The sequence below is a fragment of the Prionailurus bengalensis genome, chromosome B2, assembly GCF_016509475.1.
Source record: "Prionailurus bengalensis isolate Pbe53 chromosome B2, Fcat_Pben_1.1_paternal_pri, whole genome shotgun sequence".
Taxonomy (NCBI): Eukaryota; Metazoa; Chordata; class Mammalia; order Carnivora; family Felidae; genus Prionailurus; species Prionailurus bengalensis.
In genome coordinates, this window is record NC_057349.1 from 8,334,713 (window position 1) to 8,355,017 (window position 20,305).

General features: G+C 46.0%; 1 protein-coding gene across 3 annotated transcripts in view; it reads right to left on the reverse strand.

Annotated features, from left to right (window-relative positions):
* CDKAL1 (CDK5 regulatory subunit associated protein 1 like 1) overlaps window positions 1–20,305 on the reverse strand; it is a 659,261-nt gene that overhangs the window by 14,474 nt on the left and 624,482 nt on the right. For all 3 annotated transcript variants that reach the window (XM_043590714.1, XM_043590715.1, XM_043590713.1), the window contains one exon: window positions 18,155–18,319. In XM_043590714.1, coding sequence (XP_043446649.1) covers window positions 18,155–18,319 — 165 coding nt within the window. The remainder of the gene's footprint in view (window positions 1–18,154; window positions 18,320–20,305) is intronic.

A 20,305-nucleotide genomic window follows, 5' to 3' on the forward strand; every position in this document is an offset into this window, starting at 1 on the left:
CTGGCTTGCTCTGAGGAAAGCCGGCTATCATGTTGTGAGCCGCCCTACGCTGAAGCCTGCGTGAGAAGACACTGAAGAAGACCTCTGACCAACAGCCACCAAGGACCAAGATCTCAGTCTCACAACCCATGGGAAATGGAATCGCCACCACCACACGAATGAACTTAGAGGCAGGTATTCCCTCAGCTGACCTTCCAGTTAAGGCTACCCTCCTGGTCAACACCCCCAACGGCAGCCTCATAATAGGCATTGAGTCAGAGGCACCTAGTTGAGTTGTGCCCAGATTTCTAACCCACAGAAGCTCTGAGACGATAAATGTTTGTTTTATGTGTTAATTTTTGAGGTAATTTGTCACACGGCAATAGACAACTAACATAACAAGATGCCTGGTAGAGGGCTAGAAACTGATTCACATGTGTGTTGAGACGTGATTTTTATAACAGGCATTTCAGACCACTAGGAAAGATGGACTTTCAATACAATTTTCTGGAACAATTGATTATACACACAGAAAACAATGAAATTTGACCCCTACCTACCATCCTTAAAAATCAATTCCAGGTAGATTATTTACCTGGGAAAGGCAAAACTAGAAACATGCAGGTAATATGGGCAGAAAACCTTCCTAACCCCCAAGGCAGGGAAATAGTTCTTAGATCACAAAAATACATGAAATTCTAAAGTCACCACGGAGAGGTTAAAAGACAAGCCACAAACTAAGAAAAGACACGTGTCTAAAAGTTAGATAGCTAACTTTTAGACTTTTATAATATAAAGAAATCCTAAAAATCAGTAAGGTATTAATTCAACAGAAGAAAATGGACAACAGACTTACACAGACTCCTTATCGAAGAGGAAATCTAAATAAATAAAGGAATCCAACAAATGTATACAAATATGCCAGCCTCATTTGTAATTAGAGAACTACAAGTTAAAAACAGTGAGACACTGATTCACAGACACTAGATTGTCAAAGGTAAAAAGCCTGTCAGTATCAAATGTGGGTGAGGATGTAGAGACCCCAGACCCCCGCGACATGCCGCTGGTGATGACGTACACGAACAAGGCTACTTCGGGACACAGCAGCGTGTTATCAGGAAAAGAGGAAGCAACACACAGCTGACAATCCACCGACTCAGCTCCGAGGTGCGTCGCTCAGACCAGGGCAACCACTGCATGTTACCTGCCAAACTCCAGTCTCCGTCCTGGCTTACATGTTATGTTAGGAGCTCTAGCAGGGTTTGGGCTACAGACGGGGGAGGAGAAAACGTTGGTCTAAGTAGAAAAAGCAGCCCCAGGAGGTGGGGCTCAGAGCTGTGGGGCCAGGACTTCCTGAGAACGTGAGCTAAGTGTCTCCCTCACAACCTCCTCCTTTTCTCTGATGGGCCCCAGCAACAACCTGCCTCTCCCCCTGAGCGTTTCTCCTGTTCCACCTCTCCACTGCGAAGGTGTTTCCCGCACCTCTTAAAAAATTCCTGGCCCATGTGGAAAATAGAGGAGACGTAAACAGCCTCTCGGTCGCCAGTACACATCTCACTTTTTGCTTGGATTCCACAGGATAAAGTCAGTCCCTGTATTCGTTTCCTGTCACTGCTGTAACACATGACTGAAAACGAATGGCTAAAACGACACAAATTTATCATCTTACAGTTCTGGAGCTCAGGAATCCAACGTGGGTCTCATATGCTGTCCAACTTCCAGAGGCGCTAGGGGAGAGTCCACTTCCTTGCCTTTTCCAGCCTGCATTCCTTGGCTCATGCCCTCTGCCTGCCCCTATCCCCCCAACACCTTCAAAGGCAGCTTTCTTGATGATCTGACCTCTGATTCTCCTGCGGCCCTTCTACTTGTAGGGACTCCCAGGATTGTATTGGGCCCACCTGGATAATGCAGGATAATCTCTTTATCCGAAGGCCAGCTGATTAGCAAATTTAATTCCATCTGCAACCTAACTCCTCCTGGGCATGCGACCTAACACATTCACAGAGAGGTCAGGACTTGGGCGGCTCTGGGAGACAGTTATTCATTCTGCCTACCCCATGCTCCAAGGTTGACGATGTTGCGTTGTTGGGTACGTACACTTCAGAGGACGCCATCCAAACTCTCGAGTCCTTTAGGTTTCCTTAATAGAAGACCACGGGAAGACCTTTAACTTCTACTAACTTCTACTATCCTGGAGGCTGTGTGTGAAAAATGAGGGTTGTTTTGCTCTGTGTCGTTACTAGTCCCCATCCTTCCAATACCACAACCGAAAAACAAGACACTGAGTTGGAGAACTAGAAGAAGTAGATCTCGAGTCAAAGCAGGATGTGATTTCTGGTGGGGCTACAGAAAGAGGATGAGAAAGTAAGCAGCACCCAGGCCAGGACCTCACAGGGCGTGGCAGACTGAATACACGAACGGCCCCGACTCTCCACACTCCCCGTGTCTGCGCCTTCTGCCACATCACTTCACAGCGCTCTCCCTGGTCTTGTCCATGTGACTTACTTTGGCCAGTGGGATGTTATCAAACATGATGCATGCCCCGGCTTGAGAAGTACTTTTGTATTTCTGCTTTCTGTTCTTCTTCCTCTGCCTTTACCATGAGAAGACGCCAGGCTAGCCTGATAAAGGAGGAGCCATGCAGAATAGAGCTGATTCACTCAAGGAGTCCCAGATGAAGCCATCTTTACCCGTCGGGTCCAGAAGCCCCGAGCTGCTTAGGCACCTTACAGCTCACTGCAGATGTCTGAGCAAGCCCAGATGACATGAGCCTAGTGGCTCTAAGGTTGTGTCATGAGGCATTTATAGTGGCAATAGTTCACTGATGTATAAGATGACCAGGTATTTGGTCCTGCAATCCTTTTTAGTAAGGATGTCTACGTCTATGCCCATGTCCATGTCTATGTGTATCTCCAACACAAACACATTCATTCATTCACTCAACAGACGTCTCCTAAGCATTTGCTATGGCGTGCCACGCACTGTTCTAGACATTAAATACAAAGACATGAATGAAGCAAAATATCTCAGCACTTAGGGATTGGGTTTCCATTTTAGTACCTGGAGACAAAGAAACACAAATATTTGGTGTGTCTGCTGGTGAGATTTTCCATGGGGAAAAATGGAGTAAGAATGGTGGGGGTAGCTATTTTATAGAGAGCTACTCAGGAAGGACTCACTTATAAGGCAGTATTTCAGCAGACGCTTGATGAAGGAGAGGACTGATGGGTCACATAGGCATCTAAGAGAAGTGTTTTCCAGGCAGAGGGCCCAGCAAGTGGAAAGGTCCTCCTAAGGTAGTAGAGCTGATGTGTCCACATTCAAGAGGTATCGAAAATTCGTTTCTTTTTATGGATGATTAAATTTCCATTATGTGTATGTATCGCATTTTGTTTATCCATTCATTTCCTGATGGACACTGGGGATCTTTCCACCTTTTGATTATTGTGGGTAATGCTGCTATGAATATTGGTGTACAAGTATTGGCTTGAATGTCTGCTTTCCATTTTGGGGTACATATGCTAGGTCATATGGAATCCTTGATAGTTTTAAGCATAAGGGAGACACGATCTAATTTATATAGAGGGTAGAAACAGGGAGACCAATTAGGCAGATTGTGTTTATTTTCAGATAAAATAGTACAACACAGAAGAGGAAATTCCCTCCTATAAGAATATCTAAAAGAAAACGATCTATGGCAAATAACACTATCCTGGACCATAGATGTTCTGTAATTGCTCAGAGGAACTGACCTCATCTGACAGGATAAGAGAAAAGAAATAGCCACTCAATGTCAATGAAAAAGGGGAATTTAAATCATCATCATGAAGTATTTTAGGCAACCGGACTTCACAAATGCTGTCGCTGGTGATATATGTGTCTGAAAAGACCAATGACCAAGTCTTCTTCTCATGGTACATACGTGATTTGGGCAAAACATAACCCATGCCCATGGAGCATCTTGATTAACTAGGCCCAGATAAATCTTCACGGACTATCACCAGGCCCCCAATTTCACACTGCATATCCATCAATTACTTCCTACGTGCTAGGTGGTGCTCAGTGCTTTCCATGCATTATCTCATCTGTCAAAATCACCCTACCAAGTAGACTCTGTTACCCCCAATTTATAAAAGAGGAAACACACCTAGGGAGGAGTAAGTGACCAGCCAAGGATCATGCAGTTAATAAGGAACAGAGCCAAGAGTCCAAATCCACACTGTATGACTCCAAAGCTCATGTGCATAAGAGATACTCAATCTTTCAAAATGGATGTCTGCAAGAAAGAAGCCCTGGGAGCCAGGAGCTTCTGGAAGGAAAGTGTTGATCATGATAAATTACATTTGCGATGATTCTTTGCTTTTGTGGTCCTTTAGATTTCTCTGTTGAGTGGTGGCAAATCTCAAGGGCACCGCATCCTATTTTTATTGGTGGACTTCCTACCAGATAAGCGTTGACCTGACATATGGCTCGAATGTTTATATTTACCAGTGATATTATAGAATTGCATTGAGGAGACACAGGGGCAGAAAATCTGTTTCTACAAAACCCTTTAAATCTACAACACCTCAAACTACATTAGAAAACAGAGATCTCCATGGCTCTATCATTTGAGGCACATCTCACAGTCAATATTCTGAGTATGACGAGAGAAACAGGCTGTCAGTTTCATCATTAGAAAGTAAATGGGAAGCAAACTGAAATCTGTGGTTAGGAGCATGCCCAGCTCTAAAGTACTCATCCCTACACTTTCCATGGAAAGAACTTAAATTTGCAAGATGGTTATCAGTTTAAAAGGGGGCTTTTGCAATCTGTTTATCGAGATGTCAGATGACTTCCAAGAACAGACTGTGGGGCATGAGTAGAATCTTTTTAGCCATTGAACTAAACTGGCTTAGTTGAGGTATCCTAAGTTGAAGTAACTGATTCTCAACTTCCCTGTCTTTGGTCGAGAAACTATCCATTCCAGCTTGCATGTCACTGAAAGCCAAGTTCATTCAACAAATACGTACTGAGCACCAGCTACGTGCCAGGCGCTGTGCTAGGGCCTGGGGCTGGTGGGTACACAGGACACACAGGGTGGCGTTTTTCCTCACATGGGTGACTTTTACTGTTATGCTCACGCTTAAAAAACTTTCCAACAGGTCATGGTGGAAACTTCTAGTTTTCACCCATATCTTCTCCTTATTTACTCATAAGTGTGTATTTCTCAAACATTTATTTTTTCTTTTTTAAGAGAGAAAGCATGCACGAGCGAGTGTGAGCAGGGGAGGGGCGGAGGGAGAAAATCCTAAGCACGTTCTGCACGGGGGCTCCGTCCCAGAACGCAGGGATCATGACGAGGCAAAATCAAGAATTGGACGCTCAGCTGACTGGGCCACCCAGGTGTCCCTCCCAAACTCTTGAAGTAGGTGGGGCCATGTGAGTATTCTGGTCAGTAGATGTGAACAGAAACGCCATGTGGGATTCCTGTGCTGAGGCAGGAAAAAGCTGGGCTCCCCAGCCATCCTCTGCTTGCAAGCAACCTGCGTCCCAGGACTGTGTGCTACAGACGATCCCTGATTGCGAACTGCCCCCTAAAAGGTACTAGATGTGTTGCAGGGTATGCAGGAAGGAGGACTTTGCTAGGTTAAGCCTGAGATCTCCGAGTTCATGGGTTACGGAAGCAAAGCCTAACCTCTCATGGGCTGGTTCCGTGGGCTGTATGTCTCACGTATTAGGGATGAGTTCTATTCGACTTCAAACCGAGAGGTCTTACGCTTCACAGCGAATGTCACTTTCTGCTGCCTCCCAACTGCCCACAGCGGCTCACGGATGCCCAAACGAGGCCAGATTTGTTCCTGCGCCTTGTCACCTGACCGGTGTTCCTGTCACATGGAGAAAAACGTCCATCTTCACTTGCCTGATGAGGTCCTCTCCGCCCCCCCAAGTCCAGTTCCAATCCCACCACGTCCGCGAAACCCTCTGGAGCCCAAATTGTTTGAACAGCCTCCTCGCACAGCCAGGCCTCCACACGGAGCGTTCTGCCGTAGTCATGCAGATTCCAAAGAACCTCTCCCATCCTCCTCCGTCCCTAGGCTGCAAGCTTGGCAGGCTCCACGCTCAGGTGCCACGTGGCAAGACGCTGAGTGTGAGGTAAGCTTCACGGGGAAGCAGACGGGGCCTGGGTCCGCCCGCCTTCGGGTGCAGGGTGGGGCAGAGGGAACGCTTCTCACCGGCAGCTTCCATGTGGCTCTCGGTGTCATTTCTGTCTTTCCAGCAGAACCTGTCGCCAGCCCTTCCAAGAGTCCTGGGAACTGTGCCCCTCTGCAGACCCCTTCCTGTTTAAACTAGAGGAACACTCTTCTGTTGTCTACAAAGAATGTGACCCCCACCTCCCCTGATACCTCCAACCTTCAGAGGCTTCCTATCTTCCAATTTTTCTCATTTAGCACTTGATAGATTACACACTTTGTTGAATATGCACGTATCTTCTCTTCCCAGCTAGACTTTCTCCTCCTTGAGGGCAAGAGACCACATCTCAGACTTCTGCACCCCAAGCAGGGCTTACTTACACAGTACTGGATCTACTTTAGAAATTGACAGGATGATCACATAATTCATCATCCAAACCAGGACATTTTGGGGAGTGGAAAGAGGGGACCGTTATTAATCACATCAGGACAACAGGCATAAACCAAGATGGTCCCAGACAAACTGAGACACATGGTCATGCCTGGCACTGATAAGGGCCGACCAAGGAAAACGGGAAAGACATCTGAAGGGAGTGTAACGTAGTCAAAGTGAGAGCATGAGAGAGCAGTTCAGGACACCTAAGTTCCAATCATCACAGGAGCTAAAACCCTCCTGGAGTCTCCCTGCCTCCCTGTCAGCAGGGACAGGAGGTGGGGCTTACGTGACCTTTCATGTTTGGGTGTGGCTGAAATACCCCCTTTGGTTTTCATAAGAAAGCTTTTTCCATTTGATGCTTTTATGATGAAGAATACCTTTTGTTCTAGATGAATTCACTGGGGACCTAGTAAAAATCACCCATAAAACTTTAACCCTGAGAGCAATGACATTGCACAGGCAGCCAGTACACCTACACGGGACCCTCTCCCTCACCCCAACCCTGGCCTACAAGGGGTCACACCAGAAGAGCAGCATTACCAGAACCCCCCGACTGGAACCCTCCTCGCCAGGGCCCCATTTGTTATTTCCCTGTCCGATATCTAGTCCGATCCTAGATGATATTACGGTCAGTTGATGTTGAAACACACCGTGAGAAGCCAGGCATCACCAGCATGTTGTTAGGTGTGACCAGTCTCCTCTCGGGGGTACTAACCTTTCCTCTTGTCTTCAGCCCTTCCTTGCTCTGAGCGTCTGCCCAGATGCCTCCGACCTCAAGCTCGCCGTGCCTTCCCCTCCCTTCCACGGTGTGGACGGCGGGTCGGGAGGGCGGGCCAGTGCCTGCCCCTGTGGTGGCTCTTGGTCACTGTGCACAGCAGCGTCCATGTGTGCTGGCCCCTGTGCCCTGGCCCGGGCTAGAAATACTACTGAGGTAATACGGGGAAAAAGCCTTGCCACCACGCACGTGGTAGAGGATCGCCAAACAGGAGGAACTATTGTTATGAAGGCACAGCGGGCTCCCTGACGCATGCAGTTGCCCTCACCGAGCCCGGGTTCGAGCCTCAGGAGGAGCCACTCCACAGCAGCAACCGCGCAAGGCAAGTGGAACGCAAGCCAACTGCTGAGCCTCCTGTCTGAGGGTGGCACTCAAACGGGCCCACGGAAGGGACCGCAGACCTACGGAACACGCCCTGAACGGACGTAACCACACCGGCTCAGCTGGAATGTACTTCACACAGCTCAGCAGCATGGGATAAAATCTGCGTCTCTAGACTGTGAGACCCAAATACGTCCAGACGGGTCTGCAGAAGAAACTAGTTCAACGCACTATGAAAGAAACAGACTGAATGTCCAACCTACTAGGGTTTTCATTGCGTGTGACGCCAATTTAACATATGGGCAGTTGAAGAATTCAATCTTCTATAAAGTTTAAAAAGAAGGAAAAAAGAAAAAAAAAAGAAACCAGAAAAACTGCTTGGGGTTGGGGCCAACATCTGAGGGGTGGAAGGGAAAATAGGAAGGGACATATCCTCATTCGCGTCTAACACGGTTAGCTGATCTGTTTGAAATTAGACCCACTTTCAACTGTTTTAACTTAATTATTAAGCCATTTCTTAACCTCATGAATGCAGTTTGCATGTGCTTTCAGATCTGGCCCTGAACTAATAGACCCTTTCACTTCAGTGGTTTTGGAAATGAATGTTAGATGGAGAGGAAAGCACTGTTAAGAGTGCTTTTGTAAGGGTCAGAGCTCTGAAAATATAACGTAGTTTGTACATAAAACTCAGGACACCTGAATATCCTGCTGGCCCTTTGTCGGGCACTGAAGGCCAACCACGCCACCCTTCTGCTTCCGTTCCGTGGGCAGTCGGCTGTGTTGGTGCTGAGCTATCTAACTGCTCAAGTGAATCCATCATTGGGATCAAAGTCCCAACAGATGAGAAACAGGTGGCAGCCAGGCACCCCGGGGGCAGCCTTCCCATCACTTGTGAGAAACAGAAGGGTAGGTTGTGCTCTCTGTTCTAGAATATTCTCCTTTATTTTTTTATTTATTTTTCGTAAAATCTATTGTCAAATTGGTTTCCATACAACACCCAGTGCTCATCCCAACAGGTGCCCTCCTCAATGCCCACTTTCCCCTCTCTCTCACCCCCCATCAACCCTCAGTTTGTTCTCAGTATTTAAGAGACTCTTATGGTTTGCCTCCTTCCCTCTCTGCAACTTGAAGAGGCATAAAGAGAAAGAAATGTCTATCAGGAGGAACAGCCAATGCTACATGATTTGCTGTTGAATCTCCTGTTGAGTTGTTATTCTTATTAGGTGCAGAAGCCTCCGAATTTGTCCACTTCTATCCGTCATTTTGCAGGAAATCCACAGCTCAGGATTACAACTTTTGCGGTGACAGAAGGTCGTGCAATGTTTACCTTCATTGATTGCTTCATTGCTCGGCATGTGTCACAAATTAATAATGATAATACGAAGAGTAGCCAACCTTTACTGACCGTTAAACCATTTCTATGTAAATCCTATGACAGGTGCTATCATCATCCCCGCTTACAGAGGAGACGGTGGAGGTGGGGAGAGGCAGAATAATATGCCCAAGGCCGTATTTCTTGTACATGGTAAAAACAAGGATTCAACCCCAGGTAATCAGAATCCAGAATCAATATTCTTTTTTTTTTTTTTATAATTTTTTTTTAACATTTATTTAAAGAGAGACACAGAGCGCGAGCAGGGGAGGGGCAGAGAGAGAGGAAGACACGGAATCCAAAGCAGGCTCCAGGCTCCGAACTGTCAGCACAGAGCTGGACGCGGGGCTCAAACCCACGAACTGCGAGATCATGACCCGACCGGAAGTCGGATGCTTAATGGACTGAGCCACCCAGGCACCCCCATAATCAATGTCCTTAACTGCTGTACAATAACGTAGAATGGAAGTAAAGTACATTAAAAAAAAATTAAGAGGCAGGAAATCACTGATTTTTAAAATTACACTTAATCCCTTAATCAAATATTAATATACCTACTATGTACCAGGCACTCTGTCCACAGTATCTAATTTAATCCTCTGTGAACCAATTATGTCCCTTTTACGGACGAAGAAAATGTGATTCAAGGACGCTCTACCAGAGCAGAGGCACATGTAAGCCCAGACTGAGCCCAAACACGACAGACTCCAAATCTCAAGCTCTTTTCACAAAGCCACCCTACCTCTTCTTTCTTTAAGGCAATCCTTTGCTACTAGGAATAAACTCAGAAAGAGAAAAACTTTGAAATAAAACACACTACTTAGAAGTTTAGAATTGGCAGAGAATTTTCTTCTTTTCTCTTTTCTCCCAGGCACAAAATGGCTCTGACTTCATACGTGTCAATCTTAGTAATGGTAGGATTCAGGGCGCCTGGGTGGCTCAGTCGGTTAAACTTCCGACTTCAACTCAGGTCATGATCTCACAGTTTTTGAGTTCGAGCCCCGCTATGGGCTCTGTGCTGAAAGCTCAGAGCCTGGAGACTACTTCAGATTCTGTGTCTCCCTCTCTTTCTATCCCACGCCCTCCCCTGCTCATGCTCCATCTCTCTCAAAAATAAATAAACATTAAAAAAATTAAAAAAAAAAAGGTAGGACTCAAGTGATTTGTTAGAAAGAACACCAGAAGTGAAACTAGTTACCCTTGGTCAAGCGGTGGTAGTGTTGGTATTCTCCTGCCTTCCTAACATAGACTTGTAACTTGAATACCATCTTTCACAGAACACAGAGAAGATGGTTAACGCTGACCATTTTCTCCCTCTCTGGATCCGGTGTGAGCCTGCACTGGAATATGAAAACTACCGCCCACAAGTGATCAGTGAGACTCACAACTCCAAAGGGAAGGTGGTACGAGCCTGGGCTTAAAGACCCAGGCCTGACCTCACGCCCATCAGAATGGCCACGACCCAAAAAACCCAGAAAATAACCAGTGTTGGTGAGGACGTGGAGAAGCAGAAACCCTTGTGCACTGTTAGTAGGAATGCAAAATGGTGCAGCTGTTGTGGAAAATACTAAAAATAGGACGGCCATATGATACAGTAGTTCTGCTTCTGGGTATATACTCAAAAGGTCTCAAAGAAGTATTCGGATAACCATATTCACACCCGCATTGTTATTCACAACCGCCAAAATGTGGAAGCAACCCCAGTGTTCGCTAACAGATAGGTAGATAAACAACATGTGGTGCAGACATATAATGGACTATTGTTCAACCTTCGAAAGGAAGGAAATTCTGAGACATGGTTCATAGTGGATGAACCTTGAGGACACTATGCTAAGTAAAACAAGCCAGTCAGAAAATGACAAGTATAGTATGATTCCTCCTGTATAAGGTATGGCACCCAGAGTAGTCACATTTATTGAGACCGGAAACAGAATGGTGATGGCTAAGGGCTGGGGCTAGTGGTGAATGAGGAGTTGCTTAACGGGAATGGAGTTTCAGTTTTACTGGAAAAAAGTTATGAAGATTCGTGGCACATCGATGTGAATATACAGTACTTAACGCTTCTGAACTGTACACGAAGATGGTTAAGATGGCAAGACTGATCACATGTATATCTTACAACAATTCAAAAACAAGAACGCAGGCTTGAACGTTGGTAAGAACTGCACATAAATCCTGGCTTGCCTCTCCCACCTTCTGAATTTGTGACTTCAGTTATTTATGGAGTTACTGACGTTCAGATTCCTTATCTCTGGAATCGGAATCATCACAGTACCTTCCTCACAGGGTTATGAGTGAGTGCAGGTAAGATATTTGGCCTAGGACTTGGTCCATAATAAGCACTCCACGAATGCTGGTTTTGAGTCACAGCAGTAGGCACGGAATATTTAGCCAATGGCAGAATGAGTATTAGGAGAGGAAAAATCCCTTGTTGCCTCTTAAGATGTCACATGAGGTGGCATTTGTTGCCTTGTGGGATCTAATGGGGCCCAGGGCTGGCCTCACAACTTTGAAAGCTCAGAAACTGTCCTGCACCTACAGAAAAGACCACATGGACAGGACAAAGGAGACCAGTATATAAAACTAGAATGCCAATTTATTAACAGCACACTTAAGAGGACTGAATAATCCTATTTTCTTCCTGTAGGCAGATTTGTATAGGAAGGCACATTATCATCAAAAATTGCCTGGTGGGGGCGCCTGGGTGGTGCAGTCGGTTAAGCGTCCGACTTCGGCCAGGTCACGATCTTGCGGTCCGTGAGTTCGAGCCCCGCATCGGGCTCTGTGCTGACAGCTCGGAGCCTGCAGCCTGCTTCCGATTCTGTGTCTCCCTCTCTCTCTGCCCCTCCCCCGTTCATGCTCTGTCTCTCTCTGTCCCAAAAATAAATAAAAAACGTTGAAAAATTGCCTGGTGAAATGTGGACTCCACAAAGGGAAGTAAATGAATCAAATTTATAATGGTACCAGGCTAAGGGAATTAGATGTGTTCATTTCCAAATAGGGATGGTCTTCAGGGTTTTTGAACTCCATCGGCCAAAGCATCCTCTCTTCTGGATGCACTCTCACGGCCAGTGTTGGGCTTCTGGACTTTGTTGTGCTCGCATGGCTGACCATTCCTAACCTCTGACTGGCCTACTGTTTCTCTGGCTACCTTGAGGCTTTGGGGTAATTCCACCTATCTTTTCTTCGACCAAAAAGATGTTGGGTTTCATTTAGATACTATTTAACTTAGGTACGAGAGCAATATAAACTCTCATGTATTCTCTTTAGAAGCCTAACAAAAATCATTAAAAACATTCATTGAATTTTTATACACTGCTAAGGCAGTAACTGTCAAGATACACTGTCAAGTGAAAAACAGAGAAAGTGTCTACAATTTAAGAAGGAGGTGACAAAAAATATGTGCATGTATTTGTTTATATCGTTAAAACAAAAAACCATGGGAAGAACAAACTGAAAACTGAAACAAACAAAATTCCTTAAATAGGTAAGAGAAGAAACAGGATGGAGAAGACAGAAGGTGAACTTCTCAGAACATACTTCTGTAGATTTGATTTTGTAAAGTAACTTACATAATTTTAAAACAAAATTAAGATTTTAAAATTCCCAAAAAAATGAAAGCAAAGTGGAACAAATGCTCCCCAAAGGAGCATCCATTTGTTGGGAAAGCTGTACAGAGAGGAACAATTTTGGCTGACTTTAAAACCTCTATTGGCCAGGGTGCCTGGGTGGCTCAGTCAGTTACACATCTGACTTCGGCTCAGGTCATGATCTCACAGCTCGTGAGCTTGAGCCCTACGTTGGGCTCTGTGCTGACAGCTCAGAGCCTGGAGCCTGCTTTGGATTCTGTCTCCCTTTCTCTCTGCCCCTCCCCACTTATGCTCTGTCTCTCTCTCTCTCTCTCTCTCAAAAATAAATAAACAAAAACAAGTTTTAAAACGACTATTGGCATGTACATCCCCCAAGGGATATACCCATGAACAAAAACAGCTGCAAAACTAGGACCACCACCACCGCCACCACAACGAAACTCCGTATTCGGTAATCATGGTGTTGGTGATAGCACTGGTACAATTATTATTAGACAGTTATATGAGTATCACAGGATAAAACAATGAGTACTTACGTTGGGTTATTGGGACCTGGTATTTTCAGTGTAGAAGAAAGAAGTTACAGATGTTTAAGGTGGGTGATGTGGATGTGAGGTTATTATACTGTTCTCTCTACTTTTGTGTATGCTTGAAATTTTCTCTAATAAAAATTTTCCTTAAGAGAGTTAAAACAAAACAACTCATTGATCCTAATCTTCAGTGATGGCTCTCAAATAATTTTTCGTATTATCACATGGTCATGAATGTGGTACAAGTGACAGTGGGCCATGTTTACCCTCGGGTTTTCTTCAGGTGAAATGACTGAACAGCAAAGCAACTTTCTACGGAAACTTCAACGGTACAAAAAGATCATCACATTGAACAGGACATGCTACTACAAATTTAGCTTCCATGAGGGAGTGCGGCAAAAATAACCATGCTCTTCACATCTTAAAACGGTGCTTCTGCTCAAGGTTCCTATGCCTCCGGCCCCTTTCACTAAACACCTCCTCTCTACACGCACGCGACATGCGCATACTCCCGCCATCGTGTTTACAACCCACTCCTGAGGAATTATCAATACGTAGATGAGATAGTCTTCTCCATCCATGGAGATGCTGTTCCACTCTACTGTCTGAAGTTGGAAGTGTGAAAATTTGGTACGATTACATTAAAATATTAAAACTGCTGTTATAAATAGCAAACACTCCTTCCCACTTGAGAGTTATTTTCTTAGGAGAGTGGTTTTCAAACTTCAGCATGCATCAGTATCACGCAGAGCTTATTAAGAAAACAGGTTACTGGGTCTTGCTCTCAGAGTTTCCAATCCAGGTCTGGGTTGAAGCTTGAGAGTTTGCCTTCTTAACAAGTTCCCAGATTTGCGGATGCTGCAAATTTGGGGACCACACTTGAGAATTATTATCCGAGAACATCTCTGAAAGCATATGTGTCCCCTGCTTCCTCCTAAGAACAAAGCCCCCTAATACTTTCCATAAAAAAGTTCATGATCTCCCATTTCTTTGATTTATATTTATCCCTTTGAACTCCATGACGCCTTCCACTGTTTTAATTATTATATAACCTTTTTATCTGAAATTATCCTTCAAATGATACCTACTCAGAAATGTTCTCTATTAGGCTACAGGTGGCAGTTTGCCCCCATGTTCCCCAAATAACAATCAGACTAATTTTGGCTCCTTCGTATCCCCTTTTTCTAATCTTCTCTTCCTCCAACCAAACTGAAAAGAAGACAGGAATAATCATAAAAAGATGTTACCATACGCTGTTTCCACTAGCATAAAATTTCTTAGAGGACAGCAACCTTTTGCCTTTATTATCGCTTTCCTTTTCCACCATGGTGTGAGCATTTACCTATTATTATCTGAAAGTAACAAGGCCTGATTTCTATTAATATTTATAGAATTCAAAGCCCTGCCACAGGGTAGGCATTCATTCAATCCATTTTTGTCAAGTAGAATATTTCAATCACAGAATCTCAGAGACAACCGAGGTTCGGAGAACATTAAGTGATAATACAGAAGGTTACAAAAGCCTGTTACCGAAAACACCAGAAGGCTATAATCTGGATCTCACGATGCCCACCCAGTCTGTGTTTCTTCCCCCAGTCTGTGTACCTGTCATCAGTTTTATCAAAAGACATCAACAGGGCCTAAAATGAGACAAAACAACTCCAAAGTAGCATAGGGCCAAGTACTTACAGGATTATCAAATTCTCAATTAGGGTAATGCATTTACTATGGACAATAATTTTTTAACACAGTGTTCTGCTTTAAATGCTCTGACCTTTCCGGATTTCTTTACAAAGTGTATGGCAGGGGGCATCCTTCCAGAAAAACTCAGGAAAGCCTACACAATGCAGAAACCCATTCGGATGGGATTGGGCCTCTGGATCTGAACAGATGATCCTAATATATAGAGAGGCACCCCCCACGCTGACCTCCGTAAATGTGTCCTGCATGAGAACGGCTGGGACAACGAACAAAACCACGATTATTAGTACCAGGTCATCTTCAGAGTTTTGCTCTTTCTAGACGCAACTAGATTTCAGGGAAATGGGAAACAACCATTTGGTAGCTGTGTGCTATGTTCCAGGAACAGGATCAGGTGGTTTACAGGCACTCCAGAACGTATTCCTTCCAACGGCCCCTAGGAGATAGACATTATGATTCCCACGCATTATGATTCCAAATTAAGCTTGGGAGTTGCATGGCTCGGGTAAACTGGCAAGTCCAGATGCAAAGTCAGGTCCGTCTGACCCCAAGGCCATGCTTCATCCACGCAGGTGAGCTGATGTTTTCATTTGAGAGTTCCAGCACCTTTGCGAGTGCTCACAGAGCTCCAAGTGCCCGAAGCATGGTTTTCACCTCTACCAACTACTTCTAAATTCTACAAAAATGTAGGTTGTTCTCTTCCTGCCTAATGTATTTTGGTTTCTACCATCAGCAACAACATTTCTAACATCAGGACAAATTCATTAAAGAAGGCTTTCTGGACCCCGAGCCTGGCATATCTTTAAAAGCTGACAAATAATGAAGTGTAAAGCTATGCCCATTAATGTCCAGGAAGTCGCACACGGTAACGAAAGACTTGCCTGATTTCCTCTTGACGCAAGCATCCAAACTGATAATCCCAAACCCTTTGGTTTCGTGCATACTCTAAGACTCCTCCTCGAAAGCCAGGAGGGCCAGCACATCCTAGCAAGGATCTCGGACAGCCCAGGGTGGAGGGAGGCTGGCGGTGGGAACAGATGTCAACACATTTTCTAGGCTGGAGGCAGGGAGGAAGGCAGAGGGGAAAAGCCTGCTCCCCCACCCCCGGAATTTAAACGGGGCTGCCCTTTTAGCAAGAAACAGTATAGTTAAGGAACTAACAGAAGGGCACTGCTTTTCTTGGTTTACGATAATGTTTCCGAACACTGTCCTTTTCCAGGGACACACGTTGATGGGATTACATCCGGCAGAGTCTTTGAGATAATAGTTTGCCCCCTACTGCCACGTGCTGTGAAGTCCTTTGCATTGTGGCAATTTATTTTCTTTTAATTTTTATTTATTTTTATTTTATCATTCAGAGAGAGAGAACGTGAGTGGGGGAGGGGGGCAGAGAGAGACAGAGACAGAGAGAAAGAGAGAGAGAATCCCAACCAGACTCTGTGCTCGGCGCACAGCCTGACATGGGGCTCCATCCTATGACTCTGGGATCGTGACCTGAGCCAAAATCAGGAGTGGGATGCTCAACCGACTCAGCCACCCAGGCGCCCCTCACTGTGGCACTTTTAAATTTTTTTTTTCAACGTTTATTTATTTTTGGGACAGCAAGAGACAGAGCATGAACGGGGGAGGGGCAGAGAGAGAGGGAGACACAGAATCGGAAACAGGCTCCAGGCTCTGAGCCATCAGCCCAGAGCCCGACGCGGGGCTCGAACTCACGGACCGCGAGATCGTGACCTGGCTGAAGTCGGACGCTTAACCGACTGCGCCACCCAGGCGCCCCATTTTTAAAGTCAACCTTGTAATACACGCTCTGTAGAAAAGCAAACAACAACCACCACAGACCAACTTCCTTTAAAAATTTCTGAAGTATTGGGGCACCTGGGTGGCTCAGTCAGTTAAGCATCTGACTTCGGCTCAGGTCGTGCATGATTGGTGAGTTCCAGCCCCGTGTGGGGCTCTGTGCTGACAGCTCAGAGCCTAGAGCCCAGAGCCTGGAGCCTGCTTCGGATTCTGTGTCTTCCTCTCTCTCTCTGCCCCTCCCCCACTCACTCTCTGTCTCTCTCTCAACAATAAACAAACATCAAATTTTTTTTTTTAATTTCTAAAGTATTAGCTAACACATCAAAAGCCGACTCTCTAGCAGTAAAATTTAAATTCTGGATTATACTGTTCCTTCCGGGTCATCCATCCCAAACCCCAAGGATTTTTTTTTCTTTTTTTTAACAACAGCAAGCATTCATGGTTATGCTTATCCAGTATTAGAGTTCACTCCCTGTTGAGGACGACACACAGTTGGTGGGGCTGTGACAGAGGCTGGTGTGCGTCACTCCATTATCGGTCAGATGGCTGTGCGTAGACACTTGTCAGGCTCGTGAGAGGTGTCACTCATGTTTGGACACCAGAGTCCATCACCACGTTAAGTGAGAACGGGGATAAGAGGGCCCTCTTTGTCACTACTCTCAAAGTCTAATTAACATGCCGTTGTGACTTATTTTCAGGGGAAAGATAATACGCGTACTTAAACAACTGTGGAATTGTACGGTCAGATAAATATCACCTCTCCCTTTTTCCGCATGTGAAGTCATGGCTGCGTATTTTTTCTGGAGTGCTTAACAATTGTGTTGAGAAAGGACATCAAATGATGCTTGGAAATGTGACACACATTCTCATTTCACACTCCATCAGCTTTTACAACTGTAGCTCAATGAAATGTGAGAGAGAGGTTGGCAAACAGCCACATTTACACCAAGGTATAAAACAGGGGTCAGGTTACTTTTTTATAGAAAGAAAAAAAATTGTTTAATTTTCACTCCACGTGACCAAAGCAGATACTCAACGGACGCCCTACAGAAAGGTCCCTAACCGCACACACCGGATGGACAGTTTGGTGCCTGTTGACTGTGCGATAAACAGCTTTGTAAAGCACGAAAATGTCCCTTTCCTCACCCCCTTCCACTCAGGATCTGCTGACACCGAAATATACCAGTCAGACGGTCCTCAGTGTTCCATCTTCCACCTGAAAATACTGCCTCCTGCCCTCCGCTTCTGGCCCGGAAGCAGAAACAGCTATTCGTCTCCAGGCAGAGGGGCAGAGCTAGAGGCATCGGCAAAAATGCATCTTCCTAATTCAGATTTCAATCTGTCAGAAAGGATTAAAGCCTCATGCATGCATAAAAAGGGAACTCCAAACGATAACGGAAACGTGGGCTGGAGTCACGGTGCTTCTACAGCTGCTGTTTTGCCAGCAGGGTAGAGAGGAAAGCGTCTTTTTACTCACCTCTGGCAAACCCGAGACTTCTCCCTTCGCTAATGGTTTGCTGATGGATGGCGTGTATACTCTGGCGTCTGATACCGGCTGCCCTTTCATAAAATGTTTTCCTGATTCATAAATGTCCACTTCGATCATCTTCCCCATGAATGTGGGGTCCTTTGGCACTAAAACCTTGAAAAAAAGTTCAGAAGGCTTAATCTTTTTTTTTTTAAGTGAACATCAAATCTTAGAACCGCTTCAGATCTATAGAATCACTGCCCAGAAGGCAGAAGGTGTCTGTACAGCTCGCCCCCAGTTTTCCTAGCGTGAGTGTCCTATCACTAGTAAGACATATACTTAGCAAGCCAATACTGATGTGCCACTGTTAACTGAAGCCCACACTGTATTATTCAGATTTTGTCCCCTAAGATCCTTTATTTCCCGCTCTGAGATCCTGTCCCAAGTAGGCTCCGTCTTGCAGCTGCTCAAGGACCTAGAGATCGCGGGCGAGGAAGGCATTTCTGGAAGGAGCTTCCTGCCGGGCGGCAGACAATGCTCTCTCATTGCGGGATGCCTGCTGTCCTGAGGCATGTGGTAGGCAGGCCCGGGAAATCCCCCAGCAATCAGCCAGTCACTTTTGGACAGGCCTTTGATATTCTGCTCTTGGCTGTCCCGGGCAATGAAGAAAACGGAGACAACACTGATGAAAGCCTTATATTTTTAATACCTGCCAAGGCAGCTGTCAGAAGAATGGCTTGAGTAGACGCTTCAAATCAAAGGCCTGCACGTTTATGTGGATGTGAGCGTGTGCGAGCGCGTGGGCGTGTGCTTTGGTTGGGGGCGGGGGAGGCAGGGCAAGAACGTGTACAAGCGGCCTTCTTAATATCCCAAACGCTGGTGTTTGCGGCTGGATGACTCCTGGAACTAAGGGTTCCTGTTCCCTGCCTTCCCTCTGTTATCAAATGCATCCAGGTTCCACCTCCATCCAGGATCCCCTGCTCGAGTGGACGGGAAACTGTCAGCCGGCCGGTCGAAGGTGTCTGATGGAGAGTACTTGTTTACCTCGAGCAGATGCCTCGCTCCTTTGGGGACCTGTCGCTGGTTTGCACGCAGTGTGTTTCCCTCACGCTTCTATTTCAGAGCCACAGCTGCGTGCCAGTCTTTTTAAGGTGGGATCCAAAATAAATAGACTAAATTCTAATCCAGCAATCCTTTGATATCTAGATACGCTCTCCCCTGCTGGAACGCATCTCACTCGGAAAAAGAACGCCTGTGAAATCTTTGATACACTTCCTTGTGGACACCAGCAAGTCACAGAGGCATTGGCGGTCCCCAACCAATTTCTCTGGGATCTCGGTCTTTCCGGGTTTGATTCTTTCATGACCACTGAGCATGCGGCTTCATCCGAGGGTAGGAGAAAGGTCACCTGGGCGCTGAATGACTCACGGCAAGCCCAGGAACTACAAGGCTTCAGTATCAGAATATGAAAGCCTTTTTACATCGGTTTTCATAAAACAAGGAAATCTCTGGAGTAAACCGTCTCTGAGAGATGTGGTGCTATTCCGGGGGAAAAATAACTCTCCTTGATCTGCTGCCTTGATCTGAATGAAGGGCTCAGTGTTTTTTTTTTTTTTCCCCCTCCAGTTTTAATAATTGGAAAAAGCCCGACTGCTTTAAATTGGAGGAAACAGCTAATGAGGCATGCCATTGCCTTTAAAATGAAGGGGAAAAAAGTTCCCCGCTGAGGCAAAAACCCAGATGGCAGAGAAAAGAGAGGGAAGAGGCGACCAAAAATACAATCGAGTTCCTCCCCGGGGCTGAGCAGGTTGGCCTGAATAGGAAAACGGCTCTCTGGAGGCAACTAATGAGATGGAAAACGGGGAAGGAGTGTGGGGGACACCTCCTTGCTGTAGTTTCTGCCGGGCCTGGGACAGAACAGGACAGGCTTCCCGGGGGCCTTGACAGGAGCCTCCCAAGTCTCCGGGGGCTGCGGGGCCCCGGGTGGGGTTATTCCATGTGGAGCATGGGTGCGGTGGGGGAGGGGAGTAGGGGGAGGTGGGGGAGGGGGGCGCTCCAGCTCCTGCCACTCTGCTTTGCACCACAGGCAGCCGGCCTCCCCGGCCTCCCTTTCCCTGACTTGCCCACAGCGGCCTTGAGGGGCTTCCCGAGCTCTGATTT